A 22,744-nucleotide genomic window follows, 5' to 3' on the forward strand; every position below is an offset into this window, starting at 1 on the left:
TCAATGATTAAGAACAGCTTCAAGTGTTTTCTTTCCCAAGGAACACTGCATATTAACAAGGACCAGAGGTCTAGAATAAATGAACAGGGAACTTCAAACAGTAGCATGGACAATAACTACTACAATAGAAAAGGGTTGGGAGAAAGAAGAGAAACTGGCAGGCTTGTGTGAAACCACAGTCATTGTTTGCATACACCTTGCAGCATCTAGGGTGCCTCTGAGTGAGGAAGCACTTAACACCAGCTGACTGCAGAGAAAAATGATTTCTGCTGCCTTACTGTCAAATAGCTTGGACAATGGTCATAATGGCTATCATAGCACAGGCTGCCATGTATTGAGCACTTGCTATGTTAAGCACACTTCATACCTTCTATATCATGAAAAAGGCCCTCAAAGTAGAGCCTTTCAGATGAGGAATCTGAAACTTAAAGAAATTACATAACTTGCTCACAATCCTGTAAGTGACAGCACCAGGATTTGAACTAAGTCTGTCTAAATCCAAGCCTTTACAACCCTAACTACCCACCTCACTGTTAACCAGGTCATGATGAACGATGGCCAGGAAATACCAAGTGAGTTATCTACCTACCTGTTATGCCAAAGTAACTGAAAATGGAATGGTGAAAGCCATACCTGCTACTCTTTTTGGAAAGCCACTCCATGCTCAGGGCATGGAGAGATCATTAATCTAGACAGGATTGCAAAAAGAAAAGAGGAGGGAAGAGTGCCACTTGTAGCAGCTTTACAATGGATCTAGGCTCAGGAGTAGCAAGCAGGTAAGGGAGGGTACTAAAAACCAGGTTCCATTAGCAATGGTTGATCCAGCCTGGAAGAGGGTCCCCAGAGCCTTCATGAGGAAAACGGAGATAACTTTTTCTGTTTGGTCAAGTTCAGGATCAGTTCTGGTCATGACAAGGGCATTGGACTTAGGTTCAACTAGTGGTCAAAGTAACTCCATAGTAAAATTAGGTTAACACTGGAATTAGAACAGCACCCCCCTGTCAGAGAGATGCTACAGGTGTGAACGTTGAAATGCATATCCTCTGATTTTTCTTCCATTCCAGATCCTTAGAGTTCACTATTAACTTGATGTCCTCTGTGTGCCCAGGAGAGGGGAAGAGGGAGGAAGGAAGTCAAGATCACCAAGACTTTTTCTTGAATCTTTTATATCCCTATTCTTTAGCTCATCTGGTCATTTACACCCTGATGGGCACTGAGATGGAGTCAGCAAGGCCCTGCAGGAGCGGGCATGGATGTCTTTCACTGAAATAAAGTAAAAAATCAACCTATCTTGAATAAGAGACAAAATAGCAAGTTTGTTCCATAACAAATGCTTATGTGCTATTTAAGAAAGAATTTCTATGGGGGTAAAGGTAAAAAAAAAAGTGAGGTTCTTGGCTGGGCGCGGTGGCTTACGCCTGTAATCCCATACTTTGGGACGCCAAGGTGGGCAGATCACCTAAGACCAGGAGTTCGAGACCAGCCTGGCCAACGTGGTGAAATCCTGTCTCTACTGAAAAGATACAAAAATTACCCAGGTGTGGTAGCACATGCCTGTAATCCCAGCTACTCAGGAGGCTGAGGCAGGAGAATTGCTTGAACCTGGGAGGTGAAGGTTGCAGTGAGCTGAGATCACACCACTGCACTCCAGCCCAGACGACAGAGAGAGATTCTATCTCAAAACCAAAACAAAAAAGAAGAAGAAAAGTTGGGTTCTTGAAGAAGTTACTTTCCAAAGGTCACACCATGAGTAGAGAAACAATAGTGGGAAGGCCAATGGATTAGGGTTTACAATACCTGGCTTCTCCCTGCTCTGCCTTTCAAGCTTGGACAAGAAAGTGTACTGCCCTCAGTCTTATTTTACTCATCAAAGAAATGGGACAAAGGCAATGATTCTCAACCCTGCTTGCACATTAGAATAAACTAGGGAAGTTTAAAAAAATCACCAATGTCCAAGACACATCTCCAGATTTAGTCGGTCTGAGATGAAGCGCAGGCATAGTAGGTTTTTTAAAATAATAATTATTATTGTTTGCTTTGAACTCCCAAGTGATTACAATGTGCAGCCAAAGTTGGGAACTACTACAATCTGGCCATCCTGGGGATCAAAGAAAGCATTCATGAAAACTTCTTTGGAAATTATGAAGTGCTGTATTAGGAGTATTTTTCAGTGGCCAGACCAATCACAGAGCCCAGGTCACCTGATGGTAGTTCACTTTTTCAGTATGGTTTCTCCTTTCTGTTGCTCTGGGCACATTCTGACTTGTAAGAATGTCTGTGGGCCAAGGGAACTGGGTTTCTTGTGAAAGCCAGAGGCCAGTATTGCACCTGTGAACAGTATCTCCTCTATCTAGGAGTCCCAGCGAGTAAGAGCCTAGACTGGGCAAGATAGCCCCAGATATCAAATCTCCATAGTCCCAAAGAGGAAAATGTCATTATATTTATCTGATACCAGAGGAGGAAAAGACAGAGTCCCCAACTTGAGCTCTACATGCTCTTTTACCCTTTAGGCATGTTTGTAATAACGTAACATTCTGCTGGGGATAAGAAGAGACACAAGACATTAGAGATAAGATAATCATCACAGAGGTCCCTCCTCAGGAAAGGGGAAAAAACAACTTTGTCAAATGAGTCAGCCTTCAACATGGTCAGTTATTTTCCAAACCGGAAAACTACTTGGCTGTTTCCATTATAGACACCAGATCACACCACCTGCATTTTTAACAAAGTCCACCGGAAGGCACTGCCCATCAACTGCATCTTCCTGGGCACACTGAGTCCTCTGGTGACTCTAACTCTTAAGTCCTCTTCCTCAATGCTATTTGCCATTTTTATAGCACATCAAGGAATGGGAACCAGCATTTGCTCAGCACTAACTGCATACCAGGCAGGAAGCTAGGGTTTCCAAGTACATCTTTTTGTCTTCAAAACAATCCTGTGAGATGGGGATTTATCACCATCATAAGAGGAAATGGAAGCTTAGAACCCAAAGTCATGCAGCCAACCAATGGCTTGGCCTAGATTCTAATCCAAGTCTGTCTCCAAAGTTACATATAGCATTTCCACTTTACTTGACCACCTCTTGGGGAGATTTCACTGTGCTAAGGAAAGCAGCAAACAGAGATTTTAAAGACATGAAGTCTATTGCCTGCATTACTATCAATATGCTGTAAAGGCCCTGGGCAACTCATTTCACTACTTTTGGCCTCAGTGTCCTAGTCTGTGAAACGAAGGGAAGAAGATAAATCTAACAATATCTAAGATCCTGTTTTTCAGTAATTCTCAACCACGGGCGCTTTTGTGCCCAGGAGACATTTAGCAATACCTGGAGACATTCTGGGTTATCAAAACTGGGGAATGGAGTTGCAACTGGCATTTAGTGGATAGAGACCAGGGGTGCTGCTAAATAGCCTACAATGCACGGGGAAGCCCCACAAAACAAAGAACTATGCAGCTCAAGGTGTCAATAGTGCCAAGGCTGAGAAATCGTGTCTTATGTAATTATAGCATCCCAGTAGCATGTTGGGATGTGGACAATGACCAGATAAGGCTGAATAGGAGCAGGATGAAGATCCTAAATCAGGTAAACCTTCAGAGAAGATGAACACTTAACATGAATTTAGGCAAGTAAGAAGTTGAGTTTAGCGAAGGAAGCTGCAGTCAGAAGAGTTCGGCCCTATACATAGACAGGCTAGAGAAGCCAAGGTCAGAGGTTCAATCAGGCAATCAGACAGACCTAACAACGTGGCTCAAGAGAGAGCAGGGGACTTTGCCTGCAAATGTGGTTTATGCTCTTCCCAGTCTCCCAGCTCTTTTTGCCAGGTGCCTCTGCAGCCAGAACAAGTTTAGAGACTTATCGGTGAGCCCTCCCTTCCCCCAAGAGACTGAATAAGCTTCACTTTTACTTTTATCCCAGAATAATATACATGCATCGTTCTAACAAACATAGGTAATGAGCACCCATGTCCACAAGTAGATGTCATGGAGAATGAGACAAATAAGTGATAGACCTGTCCCTTGGAGAGTTGACAGTCAGGAAGGAAAAATGAGACACATAAGCACCACTAAGTAAAACACAAGTTTCGACCTGGTACGTGCCAGATGGGAATAAAGGCAAAGTGCCTGGGTCATCTTCCAAATGCCATCATCCTCTTGTGTCCAGTCTCTGAAGAAGGTCCTCTGACCTTGGATTACATGACCATCTATACCCCTCTTCCCTTGATCTCTGTTTTTTAGCTACTCCAGCTTCTGTCCTGTTCCTCAAACATGCCAAGAACAGTCCCACTTCAGCACTTTTTGCTGTTTTCTCAGCTTGAAACCCTCTTCACCTAGATCTTTGTGAGGCTGGCTCCCCATCCATCCACATGGTAATGCAAAATGTCATCTCCTCAGATGGCATTTCCTGTCCACCCTATCTAAACTGGCTCTAAGGTTACTCACTCTTGCATTACTCATCGCCACCTAATAATATCTTGTTTACTTGCTTATTGTTCTCTTCCCTGCCTGCATCTAGAATAAGTATTCACAAGAAGAGGGACCTTCTCTGCCCAGCACAATGTCTGGCATGTAATAATTCCTCAATCAGTATTCATTGAATGACATAATGAATGAGAGAGGTAGAGCTGAAATGCTAAGGCATGGAGACGGAAATAGGCAAGGTTTCTTTGGGAAAGTGTGAGTACTCAATGTAGCTGGCACCACATTGCCAAGGAGAGCAATAAAAGAGAAGGCTGGACTGGACATGGGGAGCTGATGCTTAATTCGTCATGAAATAAGGAGTTGTTGAAGTTTCTGGAGCTGAAAAAGAAATTCATGTATGTATCAGGTATTAAGCTTAGCAAGAAACTAGCACAGTGTAGGCATCTATTATGTGCCAGGTACTATGCAAGGCACTCCACCTTTCCTCTCATTTAACCCTCATGGCAGCAACTCTATGAGGCAGGATCACCATCCTAATTCTATATGTGTGCAAACTGAGGCTCAGAAGTAGAAGCAGAACTTTAGCCACCTAGATTTTATGTAATTCCTACAACACAGGAACTCACATAACAGATTACTAGAAGCCATCTGTCCACTTGATAGTTTCCAGTAAAAAGCCCCAGAAGGATGCTACCAGAAGGGGGAAGACCTGCCACCTGTGGATGGCACTGCTTGATTATGTAAGAAAGTCACCAGACAAGGAGCCAGTAACTACCAGGGCCCCAGTGGGTGTTGCACTAACAAAGGCACTGTGTTGAGGAGGATTCTGAGCCCAGTCTATACTCAATAAAAGGGAACGGTGGGCCGGGCGCGGTGGCTCAAGCCTGTAATCCCAACACTTTGGCAGGCTGAGGTGGGCGGATCACGAGGTCAGGAGATCAAGACCATCCTGGCTAACACGGTGAAACCCCCTCTCTACTAAAAATACAAAAAATTAGGCGGGTGTGGTGGCGGGAACCTGCAGTCCCAGCTACTCAGGAGGCTGAGGCAGGAGAATGGCATGAACCCAGGAGGTGGAGCTTGCAGTGAGCCAAGATTGTGCCATAGCACTCCAGCTGGGTAACAAGAGCAAGACTCTGTCTCAAAAAAAAAAGGGAACCATGATGGATTTATAAATCACCCTGAGCACAAGATGAAGAAGGGAAGCTTCTTTGCGACATATCTGCCTTCATTGGTATAGCAGAACATTCTCCTCAATTCCAGAATAATTGTAGGCTTTTTGGCCCATGGGAAATGTTGACAATAATATATTATATGTACCACATGGTAGGGTCTCCTTTAGTGCTTGTAAGGGCTCTACATGTAAGTGTTTGGACTATTACCACAGTAAGGCTGTCGTTACAAACCAACAAAGAAAACAGCACACACAATCTGTCCATAAATACCAAGCCACTGGAACTATGTGGTAGAATAATTAATAGCTATAAACATTACCACTGCTATTTGTTGAACATCTACACTGCGCTGGGCATTTTACATACATGGTCTGACTTCATGCTCACAATATCTTTGGAAAGAGATAGTAGCATTTCGACTGGACAAATGTTTTAAATAAATGAACGAAGACTCAGAAAAGTCTTTAAGAGTTGAATGGGATGTTAGAAATGATCTAATCATTATTTTATCCAACTATATTTTATAATATAATAAATGAACTTGAAACCTTAGAGAATGAGTGACTTGCCTAGGGTCACATAAGTTCCTAGTGAGACTAGCTAGAAGCTAGCTCTCCTGGCTCAAAGTCCAGGGTACTCTGCATGTAAGAAAGAGGTTTTCTCACATTTAAACAATCCTAAAACTCAACATCTGGCTTTTCTTCCTACTTTTGTAGAGTTACTTGAGGGTATCTAGATAAACTGAGCCATGATCTAAGGAAGGTGTTTTAGAGAGAGGCCGCTGAAAGCTGTAACTAAGACTAGACTCAAATCTCAATAGAGTAGGCAAATGCCTAGCTAGTGGGACTTCAGGATCATGACCAAATTTCCCCCAACCAAAAACATTTCCTTAATGTTTACTGTATCACCCCAAATTCCTTATCCAAGACAAAGCCTTTTATTCCACAAAGTTTGTTAAGTTTCTTTGTAAATGCACTTGGTACGCAAAAATATCTGGCAAAGTCAAACTTGCCCTATATACCTGTTACAAGGTGTTTTCTTAATAATAGCTTTTAATAGAAATTATAGGTCAGGCGCAGTGGCTCATGCCTGTAATCCTAGCACTTTGGGAGGCCGAGGCAGGCAGATTGCCAGGTCAGGAGTTCAAGGCCAGCCTGGCCAATATGATGAAACCCATCTCTACTAAGAATACAAAAATTAGCCTGGTGTGGTGGTGTGCGCCTGTAGTCCCAGCTACTCGGGAGGCTGAGGCAGAAGAATCGCTTGAACCTGGGAGGTGGAGGTTGCAGTGAGCTGAGATTGTACCACTGCACTCCAGCCTGGGCAACAGAGGGAGATTCCGTCTCAAAAAAAAAAAAGAAAGAAAGAAAGAAATTATAGAGAGGCACTTGAAGGATAGGGTAAATGAGCAGGAAGGTAAGAAAAGAATTCACCATTAGAGGATGTTGAAGGCAAAGTTCACAATTTTACAGTTGGGAAGCCTTTGTTTTAGTGTGTACACCTAAAAAATAGTCATGAAAGACAGCAAAAGTGGCTATTCAGCAGAGAAGCCTGATACTCTGAATGTATCTAGAGTTTGAAGCAGAAGATTAGGTAGTTATCTAAATGATTCCAGGAGTAAGAAGTGATTTTATTAAACTGATATTTATATAAATATGCTAGAAAAATAAAATAACTCCTTATCCTTTTCTCCATCTTGCTTTGAAACCTGATCAGAAAAAAAAAATCATTTTGATTTTTCTTTAAAAAAAATGCATTGTGACTTGGAGATCTTGTCTTCATATACAAACTCATTTAGGAAAGAAAGAAAAAGATGCTATTAATTCAATTTGATTGAGTAATCAGCTTAATGAACTGGTTAGACCCCATTTAGTAATGATATAGAAACTAGCTTCTCAGGCATTGGAAAACCATTAGGAAAAAAAAACAGTATAATACTGGTAGTAGATATCTGTGGATTTTGGCAACAGGGCATTCCTCCCTTTGGGAAGGAGCTCAAATCATGTGATCCTGTTTGTACTGCCAGTCTTAGTCCCCTGCCCCACCCACAACTCTGGCCAAAGCAACTATAGTTGCTTTTTGCACTGGCCACAGTGACTGGGCTATATATGATCATATGGCCCAAGTTGGGCCAATTAGGATCGTTTTGCACTGGCCTAAATGATTGAGCTACATATGATCATATGGCCCTATTTGGGCCAATTAGAATCCGTCTCCAGGATTTTTAAATCTGGAGATCAAATGAGAGGGAGGTCTTACTTTTGAATCCAAGCAAAAAGTATCCAAGGGTATCTTCTAAATCATGTAGAGAAAGCCTCTCTACAGTAAGAAAGAGCAAAGATAACTTATCCAAAATTCATAACGGTGGGAAAAAGTCCTGATGGCATGTGAGTCTCTGGACCTGATTTTCCAGAGATCGGCCCCCTTAACCAGATTTCCCAGGGACATGAACTAATCGATTGTTTATTCTGCCTAGTTGCTTTGAGTTAGATTTCCATCTCAAATAACCAAAGGAATTCTGATCCATCAATCAGTGACAAGCCATAAACCGTATAACTAAGAAAAAGGAAGTCAGCGTTTGAGATACAACCAGTTGCTTCCATAGTTAGCAAATGGTTTCAAATGAGATTGATCGAATTCAAACTTTTCATGTCCAGATCCATGTGTGTGTATTGAGGCTCCAATGTCACCATCCTGACTCCTGTCAGCCTCCATTTTCTCCTCTGCTGTCAGAGGACAGAATCCCCTCCTAGGGGCTGGAGCAGGGGCTGTGAGTGTTAACTCATAAATAATTGAAAGCTTTCTGAAAAAGATTTGGTGTTAAGGATACAATAAATAAGTCCACAAAGGGGTGCCTTTCTGTCCATAAAATTTTATTTTCTTCATCCTTTGGAAAATAGTCTATTAGCAGAGAGCCTCTCCCTACTCTCACTTTTCTCTCTCCCTTTGAATCATTTCAGGGAGAGAAGGGGAGTTTTTATTGTTCATGTTTACTTTTATTCTGCAGCAGAGACTGGACACCTACAGTTGGCTATCAACTTTACATTAACTGTGTTTCCACTGTTGTTAAAAAACACACTAAATGCATACATTCCATGAGGACTTGAGGGAGGTTGCATAGACAAATGAGAGTGTAGAAACAGAAAAATGACAGACGCAAATTATACTAATACACAGGCCAGCAAGGCCAACCTGCAGTTTAGTGCTTTAAAAAGCCCCTGAAAAATCTGTACCATGTGTTGACTCATACACAAAATTCCACTCACTACATTTGATTATTTTACTTAGAGTGATGATTGCTCTGGAATAATCATCTTTCACATTGCCACAGAATTCCATAGCCATAAAACTTTTTCATAACTGTCATCTGTCTTGGTCCACAGCAATGTTCTGAATATGGATGGAGTGGAGATTATTCTTCCTATTTTATAAATTAAAAACCTGAAGTTTAGAAAGATCAAGAGACTTGTTCAAAGTCACACAAGCAAAAGTGGATGAGCTGGAGCTAAAATATGAACATCCTGACTCATGATGGTCTCTACACTCTGCCAAATGAGAATGACAGACAGTTGCTGGGGATGTGATTGATATCCCTTACATGGAGGAAAAGAGTAAAAACATGCATCAGTTAACTTGAAGATGTAATTGGCCAAGAGCTGTCCCTACATATAAAAAAGTGAAGAGAAGGAAACTAATATTGGTTGCAGGTAGAACCGAATTGAAGGATGATCTGACAGGACAGATGTTCTTGTTCCATCACTAGAAATTTAGGGAGGTGTGGAAAATTCTGTTCACTAGAAATTTAAGGAGGTGGGGAAAATTCTGTTCAACAGAATGCCTCAAGGACAGCCCTCCAGGTGACTGCAGTGAATGTCTTCTAAGGAGTTACCAAGAACCCTTGCATTTCTCTGAAGGACATGCAAAGAGAGATGGTGCTGCCATTTCCCCTAATTGTGTATTATCTGTCCTCTGTATAATAATAAATATACTTAAAGAATATTAATCAGAAGAATTCCAGATGATACAGCTGCTGGGGCACCAAGAGGTCACAATCAGGTAGAGGTGAATTTCTATAAGCCAGGCCCTGTGCCTGATGGCAATGATATGCTCTCTCTTTTAATGTCCATAAGAATGGTCTGTGAGGCAGGTATTGGTATCTGCATTTTCACTTGTGATGCTCAGAAAGGTTAACTTGCCCAATGTCACAGAACTGTCAATTGGTAGAGTCAGGTTTAGATTTCAAAGTTATCTAGCTCTGGACTTTCCCAGCCTGGCAGAAAGGTAAATGCTGAATCTTCGTTAATAGTCCAGAATGAAGCAGGGCATGGTGGTATGCACCTACAGTCCCAGATACTTGGGAGGCTAAGACAGGAGAATTGCTTGAGACCAAGAGTTCCAGGCTGTAGTGCAATACGATTGTGCCTGTGAATAGCCATGGCACTCCAGCCTGGGCAACACATAGTGAGACCTCCATCTCCAGAAAACAAAAAACTCTAGAATAATGACCTTGTAAACTAACTCATGGTCCATTTTTCAAAAATATGGATTTACAATAAAAACCAGTTATTTATCTTCATATTTCTCCCATACCCACTGAAGAGAGAGCTGCAGCAAGGCCAGTTTGCAAAATATTTTCTGCACATCTAGCCTCATTCTAGTCTCACAATAACTTTATGAGGGCAAAGGGTGGGCACCAATATCCCCATTTTACAGATGAGGAAACACAGGCTCGGAGGGATTTAATGGGTTGCCCAAGGCCAACCCAGAACTTTTAACTACAGCTCCAGAAATCTTCCTACTCCACTCTCTCACCAAGCCCAGCACATATTCAGTACTCAATAAATTAATGAATTAATAATAGATGACTTAATGCAAGGACTATATCTCAGAAGGATTGTGCTTTCAAATTCTCTACATGTAGCGCTTTCCTTGCTGCAGAAAACGAAGACTCATTAAATGGTCAAATCTGCAGAAGCCCTTCCCCCTATTCCCCTGAGAGAGGTGTCAGCAGTGTCATTTCCTTTCAACTTGGCCTTCCCCACCCCCACAGGGTGTGATCAGCCCACCTGCAGGCGAGTTCATTTGCTCTTTTCTCATCTATCCTACAGCTTTCTCCTGTCCCACTGGCTAGCACACTGCTGAAGCTCACACTTTCCCTTGCCCCCTGCCTCTCTGGCAGCAGCATGAGCCATCTCTGCCCATCCCTCTCTCAATCCAGCCCAGTAGGACCAACAGTGGCAAGAAGCATATGTGGAATTCAAGCCAGAAGATCACAGGAGACTTGCTGCCCCAACCCCACAGAAATGACTTCCTGCTGCTCTAATCTTTTTATGAACGTGAAGCCATGCCTGTGCCAGGAAGGGAAAGGTGAAGAGAGACCGCATATGCCCAGGACTTAGGATTACCATTTTCTACATCTTGGGTTAATCATACACAAGTTCCCAGAATCTTGAACTCTCACAGTTACAACAGCTGGAGGGTCACTATCTTAACATGCCTCTTGCTTGCATTCTTCCAGGAACATGCATACTCACCAACCTCCTTCAGGTAACTGGGTTCACACTTAGCCTGCTCAGACTTTTTTAAGATAAACATCTCCACAATGTTCAGTAATACCTTGTGTAGCCAGGTATGGTGGTTCGCATCTGTAATTCCAGCTACTCAAGAGGCTGAGGAAAGAGGATCACTTGAGCCCAGGAGTTCAAGACCAGAACTGGGCCACCCCCATCTCTAAAAAAATAACAAGACCCCATCTCTAAAAAATTTTTTAATAGTAGTAATACATCATGTGACATGATTTCCTCATTCTCCAGGGTCATGTTAAGGGTCAACTAAGGCTATATGTATGTATGTGTGTATGTCTCTGTATTGTACATGCAAGAATATTTGTAATCTGCAGCATGCTATACTGGTTGTAAGGTAGCATTATTGTTATTATTATTTCCACAGTTTGGGTTCCTCCTCTGCATTCTAGTGATGCTTCAGTTTGTCACTTTACCCCAAGGTAACCCCCAGATATCTCAACATCACCAACTCCCTCATCTTCAAGAAGAGAAAGAAGACAGCAGCTCATATTTAATGAGCACAGTGTTAATTAAGCACTTTGTATCACTATGCCATTTGATCCTCTTAAGAACCCTGTGCTTGCCGGGCACAGTGGCTCACGCCTGTAGTCCCAGCACTTTGGGAGGCCAAGGTGGGCGGATCACGAGGTCTAGAGAGCAAGACCATCCTGGCTAACACGATGAAACCCCATCTCTACTAAAAATACAAAAAATTAGCCAGGCATGGTGGTGGGCGCCTATAGTCCCAGCTACTCAGGAGGCTGAGGCAGGAGAATGGCGTGAAGGTGGAGCTTGCAGTGAGCCACGATCGCACCACTGCACTCCAGCCTGTGTGATAGAACGAGACTCTGTGTCAAAAAAAAAAAAAAGAGAGATACTGTGATTATCCTCATGTTACAGATGAAGAAACTAAGGCCAAGAGTAAACAAGTAACTTGCACAAGATTGAAAATTATAAAAGGTAGAGTTAAAATCTGGGTCCAAATCTGTGGGACTCCAGCTCCTGACCCTCTAACCATGAGACTACCGGGTTTTGGAAGTCACCCAATGTGAGAGGCCATCATCTGCTCTGTTCTGTTCATTCATTAGGAATTCGATATTTTGGGAAAAGGGTCCCTGTCCTCAAAGAGGAAGTGGTCTAGGAAATGCAGCAAGAAAAAAGCAGGTGGTGTGGTAGCAGGTGCCTCTGTCACTGTCATTCTCAGAGGTTGGAGCTCAGCCAGGACACAGAGTGCTGAGGAAGCCCCACATCTGCACTTTGCCTGGATGTTTTGTTAAGCAGGTGGAAGTTGGTGGTCAGGAAGACCTGGCTCCACCCTCCTGAGTCCTAGCTCTTCTCCAGGGCCATTGATGAAGTCATTCTTGAAGGAGGGGCCCACGAAAATCTCAAAAATTACAAAGCACAAGCTCTGGAAAAGGTCTTCATGTTTGGGGATGAGCCGAAAGCAGGACAGCATGCTAGCTAAGAGTGGAGAATATGGAGTCTTGCCTTCAAATCCTGGCAGTTGGATAACACTGAGAAGTTAGTTAACCTTTCCAAGCCTCTGCTCTCTCATCTATGAAATGGGTATGACAGTGCTTACCACAAAGGGTTGACTAAATGACCTCAAGAATATAAAGCTCTTTGCACAATGCCTGGCATACCCTAAATCTCATATCTAGTCAATGTTAGTTATGATGGAAAAGAAGGAGTTAAGTAGCTCAGTGTGGCTTTTCATTCTCAAAAAGCCATTTTATTTTGAATTCAAGGGAAAAAAGAGAAATGTTTCTCAAAACTTCAAACCTTTCATAATTTTACTTTATTCAACTGGCTCTCATGCAAAAATAAACAAATGAAAGCTATTTAGCTCTTGTTTTGTCCAAATCCTTATTTCACAAATAAGGAACTGGGTCCCAAAGAAGAAAAAGAACTTGTCCAATGTCTCAGGCTAAGTTGCTGGCAGAGAGTCCAGAATTCCAACAGCCTCCCATGACATTTGTTTCCAAGGCCCAAGATCCTTGAGAGGAATTATGAGAAGAGAGGAAGGCAATAAATACGCCGCCCTGCAACAGCTGAGACAGTCTGAGCTGACTTCACAGGCTGATTCTGCATCTAACAAAGCACCACCCACAGAGGCCACCACTTACGCAGATACCAGGGTTCAGGATGCCCAAACTGTTTTCTTTCCTCCTGGACCATTTAGACTAGCATCAAGGGAAGTTAACATCAAGCCCCCAAATGGCATAAATATCTGTGCTTAGAATCAAAACCTAAAAGAAGTGATACTGTGGTCAATCCAGGACTAAAATCCAGACCTCCTAAACATTCCAATTAGGGACTTACCAACCCACCCAGATGGCTGTTCTCATTTTCATTACTGTGTAACAAACTTGCACCAAAACTCAGTGAAGTAGCCAAATTCTGTGGGTCCAGAAGTGGACAGGGCATGGCAGGGACATCTCTTCTCTGTGCCACAGTGTCTGGGACTGAGGTGGGAAGACTCAAAGTTTCACAAGCATGACTCATACACACACACAGGAATTTTCTAGAGGTTTCTTTGCCCTCCTGTCTGGTACCTGCATTGGGATGAAGTGAAGATTTGGTCTGCCACTTACCCTGCATGTGGCCTCTCCACATGACTTGGGCTTCCTCACAGCATGGCAGTTCCTAGGTAGTCACGGCAGTTCAGGCTCCAAGCAAGGGTACTCCCATGAACAAGGAATACTTTTTATGACCCACCCTCAAATGGGTGGCAACACTTAGCACATGGCATAGCTTCCATCATACTTTACTGGTCAAAGCAGTTACAAGCTCACCTAGATTCAAGGTAAGGGGATGAAGATGCCACATCTCAATAGGATTGTCATCAAATTCGCAGGCATTTTTTTAGAGTGTAGCTGCCCCTTGCATGTGTATATCACCAGCCTAAAAATGCCCTTTCAGCTCTGCGAGCTCAGTTCCATATTTTATAGCGCCTCCATCCTCAACCCTACAAATAAAGCAGGAACACTGTGCTTAAACAAAATAACATTTTATCTGAGTCCTGACCCTTGACTGGGGCTCCCTGGCAGGACTCTGGTTAGGGTGGCCACTTACTTCCATGATATTGTTCATTCATCCCTTTTATTCTGTCTCCTAATCTACTCCATTGCTAAGACGTTTCAGTTCTATTTCAAAATATATCTGGAGTCCTTCCACTCCTCCCCACCCCCACTGATGACAGCCTTATCAGAGCACATCACTCTCCTGCTATCTTTCATCAACTTCTGCTGCTCTTAGAGTGGAATCTAACTTTTGGTCCCCCAAGAGCATTAGTGTGCAGGACCCGGCCCTGCCTACCCTCCGAGCTCACTCATCTCACTCTCCTTCTGGCTTATTGTTTTCCAGCCTCACCAACCTCTCTCTTCCTCCAAGCCATCTCCAGGCCCTTGCACTTGCCCCTCCTCCTGGAATGCCCTTTCTGCAGCTATTTGCACACCTGCTCATTCTGATCCTTCGAATGTCAGCTCAAATGTCTCCTCTTCAGAAAGGCTTCTCTGAGCACCCTCTCCATACACCTTTGGTCCCTTCATGCCAGTCATCATAATCTGTAATGACTATGACATCTTTATCTTTGTGTTTGTTTTCTGATGAGTGCAGGGACCTTGTTTTCTTGTTCCCTGCTCTGCCCCTTGCACCCAGAATCCTCTCTGGTCCACAGCATGTGCTCAATAAGTATCTGTGAAATGAATGAGCCAGATGCAATGCTGCATAGCTTGTGGGAGCAGAAGAAATTGAGTCCATAAGTTTATTTACTCTTAAAAAGCAAATTACAGCAGTCCCCTATACCTGCTGGTGATTCCACCGGTCAACAAAGAATGTGCTTTATAAAACAAAGTAGAAAGAATTGAAGAATATTAGTGCCTTGGTAGGGCCCTCAGAGATCATTTAATTTCTCATTTTGTAAATGAGAAAACCAGAACCCAGAGAGGTTGTGGGATTTTACCCAAGATCATAACCATTTCTTCATAGCACAATCTTTCTTAGTGTTTAATTTCTTTAATTAAACAAGCAATTGTCCACTGAAAAAAAATGAAAACTATATAGAAATATGTCTCGTAAAGATTGGACCTCCCCCGTTCTCACTCCATACTCCAGGAGGGACCGCTGTTTCTACTTCGAAGAGAATCCTTTCAGGCTCCTTTGTGTGTGATTAAAAACACATATGTGCATACTTACGCATCTAAATCTTTGCTGTAACACTTCACTATCTTGAAAATTACCTTAGACTTAGAAATAAAAAGACTTCTTTATGAATGCATTATTTTAATCACCACCAGCTGCAGTGGTTTCAAGAAAAGGGATTCCAGTGTGTGCTACTCAGTAACTGAGGGAAGAAAGCCCATGGGGCATTTGGCTGGTAGGAGGACTCTGTGGGATTGACCACCCAGGAGCCACGGTTGGGGGTGGGGGGGTGGGGGGAAGGTTGGGGAGGGGGTGCAAATGAACTTTGCTCTCCTCGACCACTCAGGACCTGCTGATTTGGGTGGTAGGTGAGATTCTAAACTTTCCTGATGAATAAGTGCTGACTGATCCATAAAGAATGATTAGACAGCTGAATAATCTCCTATATGCTTCATTGTAGGATTCAAAACTAGAAAAAGGAAACTTTTCTAAGGGAAAGTGCTGAAGAGAACCAGGAAAAGGGAGGTAGAAGAGTTCAACAATTAACAATGGGAAGGCAGGAGTCAGACAGGCTGGGTTCAAATCTTGAGAGCCTCGCTGAAGCTTGGTTTTCCCATCGGTAAACTGGGGATGACAGAAGTACTAATGGCACTGGGTACATATGTACCACCCAAGCATGGGGGATACTTTTATTTTTAATTTTCACTCATTTATTTATTTATTTTTGAGATGGTGTTTCACTCTGTCGCCCAGGCTGGCATGCAATGGTACAATCTTGGCTCACTGCAACCTCCACCTCCCAGGTTCCAGCGATTCTCCTGCCTCAGCCTCCCAAGTACCTGGGACTACACACACATGCCACCACGCCTGGCTAATTTTTGTATTTTTAGTAAAGACAGGGTTTCATCATGTTGGCCAGGCTAGTCTCGAGCTCCTGACTTCAAGTGATCCAATGGTGGCTACTTTTAAAGTAAACAGATGGTAATGACTGTGCTGGGTGCCTTCCATGTTACATTTTATTAATCAGATGACACAGAAATTGAAGCTGGTCATGCGTCTCAATGATCCAAGATCTTTAAAAAATAAAAGTTGTTCATTATACCAGGCTGAAGTGGGCAGTGGGACGAGGAAGTGGCATAACAAAACTTGTATTCTTGTTCTCTGCAACAAGAAGACTGTGGAGAAACCTCATGCCCAGCCTCTCTAAGTCCAAGTTAGCCCATCTGTGGATAATAATACTTGCCCTACCCCTAAGGATCATGTAGTATATGGGATGCTGTGGTGTATTGCAACTGACACAGTATAGATCTCACTAAATAGAGAATGTGTGAATGAATTAATACATGGATAAATGGAAAGACATGGGATGTGGAAAGAGTCGTCCAGGCTGTGAGGTTACCTACTAAATAGCCTTGTGAGTCACTCTCTTACACCCAAGTTTTCTCATCTATGATTTGAGATGTTGATTCTTATCAATTCTAAGACATACATTTTTCACTTTGTTAGCATCTCCTATAGGGATGGTGGAGAAGCTCAGCCCTGGGGAAAATCCATGAGGCAAAGTGAGTGCAGTGCCGATGACCCATAATACTTTTAGGAACCCACAAAGTGTGTTTAGTTTATTTCAAAATAAGAAGAAAAAGATAAACTTTTAGGTCAAAAAATCTTGTAATATATAATATTAGTATATTAATCTGTATACCAATAGTCATAAAAAGTAATTTTAAATATTTTCTCTGGAAGGGAACCACAAAAGTCATAACACAACCCTGGCTCAGCCCTCCACCTAGCCCAAGGTGATAACCTTGGAAACCTTTTCTTGAGACCCCAGCACTTCATAGTACACTACCTAAGAATCACCACACTCTCCTAAGGGTTGTTAGATAAAAGAAGGAGGTAACTTGGTTTGAGTGTCCTCAAGGAGTAGAACACAGACAACCATCAAAGATGCTGCAGAGGAAAGTCCTTGAGTGAAGGTCAGTTTGCATCCCCTTCTAATGCCAATAGCTTATGATCATCAATCAATATTCAATTTGTGTCTTCCTGACTTTCGAACACATATCCTGATATTTCTCCAACTAGATGTTCCTTCTGCAATGAAGGTGAGATGGCAGAGAACCCAACATGAGGTTGAATTATTCCAAGCAAATGTCCCTGGCCTCATCTGTCAATTAAGAGCCATTGAATTTTAGGTCCCCCTCACCTCTGAAATTCTTAAACAAGAAAGATATAAAAAGGAAATAAACTATATGAAGGTGTAGATAATAAATGATTACATTTTGCAGCAGTGTTCCTACATTTTAGAAAACACCAAATCTTTTATGCTAGATTTGTTTCTTTTTTTAATGGTAGAGATTTTAAGCTGCTCAATAAAGTCCATTTTCTCTTCCTCCTAAAAGTCCATTTTCTCTTCTTCCTAAGCACACACCTGGACTACATTTCCCATGACTGAGTTTAGCCAATGAGAGATGAGCAGAAAAGATAAGCGCCACTTCCAGACCTGAACCGTCAAAAAAGCCCCATGCATGGTACTTAATGCTCTTTTTCTCATACAGCTAATGATTGGTTGACAGCATGGAGCAGCAACCCCCACCCATCAGAACTTCTTTTGACTGTTATGTAAGCCAGAAATTAACTTTATTTTGTTGAGCCATTACATGTTTGGATTTATTTATTTATTGCTGTGATATGGCCTGCCCTAGTTATACAAGCCCTAAACTCAAATTTAACTTTCTTTTAAAACATACAATGAAAAATCGGTTATTAATACATCATTTTTTTTAAGTTGCTGAAGCCAGATAATCTGGGCAATAGTCACAGTTGCCTTTTAAATACATGAGGACAAATGCATTTAAATAATGACCCAGCTGTCCACCAAAATGTAACTTCTAATATAGGACAAATAGAACTTTGAACTTAGTTATGGCCTCTGTGTATGTATTTAATAAACTTTTTTTTCTGTCTTCTCTTTGATACTTCCAAGTAGCTTATTTATGTTTTATGAAAATGGTTTCTATAGAGGGAAAAAGAATAAATGATCCCCCAAAATAATATTTCCTTTTTCTGATACCCAATACCACTGTATTACCCCACTTCCTCTCTGGCCAATGAAAATCTGTCCTGCCTACAACCTCCGCTGCCAAAGAACCTGAAATTAACCCAAGTAAAGCCATTCCCCGGGCTGTCTGGCAGTGTCCTATGGCCTGGCAACAAGAGAGGAACTGAACAATCCATGCCTGTCCCTCAAGAATGAGGAGTAGGAAAAGTGAGAGAATTGCTAGTGCAGCCAGATGGTGAAAGGAGGTATCAGATTTTAATTAGGAGATGGCAAGTCCAAACCACGTGCAAGCTAAATTTACGGAGGAATTGGAAGAGCACAGAGGGTGAGAAAGGGCTACACTTGGTAGCAACAGAAGAATAAAGCAGGTGCATGCAAAGATGCAGAGACATAGGAAGAGTCAAAAGGAGCTTAGCAAGCCCAGTCTCACATCCTAAAAAATTCCCACTTTAAGCTACAGTCCCTTTGCCTTCTCCCAGCAAAATCCCCCCAGGCACTAAGACAACTTGAGAGATTTCATTGCAACCAAAGTACCTCACCAGATTTGCTTCTTGGTACATCCCTGTATGCCCCAAATGCCTGGCCTGTGTATTCCGGTACTAATGATTTTCAGATAAAACAGGTTCCCTTTGATATTCATTTATTCATGCATTCATTTGTATACTTATTTATTCAATAAATAATTGAGTTTGTTGAGCACCTACTGTGTACCAGCTGGGGATATAGCTATGAGCAAGACAGACAATGTCCATACCCATATGTAATATACATTCTGATAAGTGATAGAAAATTAATAAGTAAGCCAATAAGCAAAAAAAATTGTAGTAAGTGCTCTGAAAGAAACAATCGGGATGATGCGAGATATTGTTCAAGGGGAGTGGAGAGAAGCTGTACCCAGATGGTCAGGCGAGCCCCTCTAAGGTGATGTTTAAGCAGACAGCTGACCAATGTGAAGGAGCCAGCTATGGGAAGAGCTGGGGGAAGAGTCATCTGTGCCAGAGGGGAAAGGGAGTACAAGGCCAGGCACAGTGGCTCATGCCTGTAATCCCAGCACTTTGGGAGGTCCAGGCAGGCAGATCATTTGAGGCCAGTAGTTCAAGACCAGCCTGGCCAATATGGTGAAACTCCATCTCTACTAAAAATGCAAAAATTAGCTGGGTGTGGTGGCACGTGCCTGTAATCCCAGCTACTTGGGAAGCTGAGGCGGGAGAATCACTCGAACCCAAGAGGTGGAGGTTGCAGTGAGCCAAGATCGCGCCACTGCACTCCAGCCTGAGTGACAGAGTGAGACTCTGTCTGAAAAGCAAAAAAAAAAAAAAAGGGAAAACAAAGGTGCTTCAGCTGGAAGGACTCAGAAATGTAACAGAGGTCTACAGTCCGGTAAGTAAAACAAAGATGAGATCAGAAAGAGAAAGTACCTGGAAGGGAAACCACCTTGGACCAGGATGGAAGTGTGCAGAAGTGGTATGGTAAAGTGCGATGGAACAAACAAGAACTACACTTAGCAGTCTTTCCATTGGCTATTTCAATCTACACATAAGAGTAGGGTTGGTGTTCCATATTAACACCAATATAGACAGAATCCATTCTTATGGTTCGGTGCACATGCCAAACCATTGTTAATTATTTTGAATATTATCCTTGCATCAGAGTCAACTATGTGATAAGCACAGAATTATATACCTGGTGCAGGGGGAAGAAGAGAGGCATAATATGCATCTCTTATCCTCTGCAGTTCACAATCAAATTAGGTAATAGAGAATAAATGAATAACTCAATTATAACACACCAAAGCGTTTCTTGTATTAGAGATAAAAATAATGTGCTTTGAAAATCAGGAGAAGGAAGCATGAGGAATTGAGAAAAGAATCTTACCGGAGGTGAGATCTAACTGGCACATGATGCTGTGATGGGATAATATCGTGCAAGAGAGTGATGTCCATGACCCACAGAGGGGAAAACCTGAGCATGAACACAGAGGCCGAACACCAGGATCTATGTGAGGAGCAATGAATAGAGTGGCATCGAGGGGTGGCAGGAGGGGACACCAAGTGGAGGGTGGGAGGAGAGATAAGGCAAGGAATACTAAACCGGGGCAAGATCAGGAGGGCTATGAATGTCTGTCTCAACTGCGGATTTTTTCTCTTGGCAATAGCAACCACCTGAGAAGGGCCATAGCATTGTGGTTAAGTACAAACTTTGAATCCCAGCTCCTCCACTTTCCAGCTGTCAGAGCTGGGAAAATCCTTTTATCTAACTTACAGTTTCCTCATCAGTAAAACTGAGAAATACCAAACCTCACAGGGCAGCTGATACTAAGGTAAGATAAATATATTGCCTGGGGTACAGTAAGTACTCAATAAACACTGTGAGTTTTGCTGTTATAGAGGATTTCTGAGGGATGGGGAGTTACATACACTGTTGTTTTGGAAGTTACTAGTTGAAGTATTAAGGAAGATGGACTGGAGATAGGGGAGGGCCTAGCATCAGGGAGATCATATTTAAATAACAATCTCTATAGCTGAAAAGAATCCTAAATGCCATTTAATTTAACCCTTTCATTTTACAGATAAAGTGAGGCTCAAAGAGAGGGTGTAACTTACTAGAGCCTAGGTATGTGACTCCCTATACAATGAATGCCCTTTCCCTCACACATTTTCTCCCCAGCCTTTTCTATGCCCATTATCCATCCAACAACTCAGTCTAAACAAAACAAAATTTACAGTGCATACTGGTTTCAGTGACCTGAGACCTGGAATTTAAGCCAGGCTAGAAGAGGATGCCAGTTTATTGACTTAAAGTAGGGTGACCAGCATTACAAGTCACCTTTACCCCCCCAGGCGAATATTTGCAAACCTTGAACTCAATGGGCCAGGTGCGGTGGCTCACACCTGTAATCCCAGCACTTTAGGAGGGCGAGGCAGGCAGATAACCTGAGGTCAAGAGTTTGAGACCAGCCTGGCCAACATGGTGAAACCCCATCTCTACTAAAAATACAAAAATTAGTTGAGCGAGACCACACCATTGCACTCCAGCCTGGGCAACAAGGGTGAAACTCTGTATCCAAAAAAAAAAAAAGAAAAAAAAGAAAAGAAATCAATGAATCATTCATATCTAAACCTGAGTCTTATTATAGGGGGCTTGGTCAAAAACAGCCCCTGGACCTGTGGCAGCTCATCCCTGTTTGACACTAATCGCATGTGAATGCTTGAGTTAAGAAGGCATCATTAAAAGTACATTAAGTTTAATTATGCCAGCAGCGTGAGGCAGGGAGATGCTACAGCTTAATGCAGAATGCATAATTAGATAAGACCTAATCCATTAGATTCTTATTTGTTAAGAAAATGTGTCTCATCTATAAGTGTCACCACAAGTGATGTCTGGGAAACCACCTCCCAGATGAGGGCATTTCCACCATCTATGAGGCCTTTGGCGATAAATACTGCCATGATACACTGACACGAGGATGCTCCCAACTCCTACAAGTGAGCCATCAATGACAGCAGGCTTCAGGATTCCAGGGCAAGGAGCCCAGCTTCCTTCTGTCTCTTGTGTAGTACAACAAGAGTACTGGAATAGAAGGCAAGAGGCTTGGGCTCTGTTACCACCTCAGCCACTTTCTAGTTATGTGATACTTGGCTCTTAAGCCTCTGTATGCCTGGGTTTCCTCATCTATAAAATAAATCATTTTAATTATTATAATTGCTTCACGGGGTTGATGTCAGAATTAAGCAAGATAATCCATGTAAAGTGCTTAGAGCAGTGCCTTGAACGTGTTATGTACTCAGTAAATAGCAGTTGCTGTTGCTGTTGTCATCATCATCATTATTGTAACCATTAATCTATAGATAATATTATTATTCCAGATAGTCTATTATTACTTCATCACCACCACTGGGCAAGCAAATCACTTTTCTTCTCTAAGCCTCTGTTCCCTCTTTTATAGAATAAGATGCTATCTCCTAGTCATCTCAAAGGTTCTTTTGTTTTTATTTTGGTTTTGTCTTGTTCTTTGCTGGAAGAGTATCCATATGTTGATAAGACTCTCAACGGGCTCCCCAAAATGTTAAGAACAACTGTACATTTTATGTTTGGGAGTCACTACTCCTTTGAGATCTGATAAAGGAAAATAAATCCCCCATGCAGAAAACACACACACACACACACATTCACACATACATGCATGCACGCACAAAATTTCAATTTTAAGAAGATTGTGGGATCTGCCTGAAATCCATTTGTTGTTCCCACAGGTGTCCACAAATGCCAGGCTCAGAAGCTCTGCTCTGAAGTTCCCTTTTAGCTGCCTACCTCTGTGAGCCATAAGGCTCCCATGTCCTATCTGTGAAATGGAGCTAACAAACCCTGCTGAACATCCTATACTA

The 22,744-nt window shown here is 42.4% G+C and overlaps 1 protein-coding gene across 7 annotated transcripts in view; it reads left to right on the top strand.

Annotated features, from left to right (window-relative positions):
* GRIA1 (glutamate ionotropic receptor AMPA type subunit 1) overlaps positions 1 to 15,524 on the top strand; it is a 343,495-nt gene extending 327,971 nt beyond the window's left edge. For 3 of the 7 annotated variants that reach the window (XM_063811598.1, XM_054684727.2, XM_054684730.2), the window contains one exon: positions 10,703 to 15,524. In XM_063811598.1, coding sequence (XP_063667668.1) covers positions 10,703 to 10,993 — 291 coding nt within the window. In that variant the 3' untranslated portion in view covers positions 10,994 to 15,524. The remainder of the gene's footprint in view (positions 1 to 10,702) is intronic. The other 4 variants (XM_054684728.2, XM_063811597.1, XM_054684726.2 and 1 more) reach the window with 3 other exon arrangements.
* Positions 15,525 to 22,744: the final 7,220 nt, after the last annotated feature.

This window comes from Pan troglodytes, chromosome 4 (assembly GCF_028858775.2).
Source record: "Pan troglodytes isolate AG18354 chromosome 4, NHGRI_mPanTro3-v2.0_pri, whole genome shotgun sequence".
In the NCBI taxonomy this organism is placed as follows: domain Eukaryota; kingdom Metazoa; phylum Chordata; class Mammalia; order Primates; family Hominidae; genus Pan; species Pan troglodytes.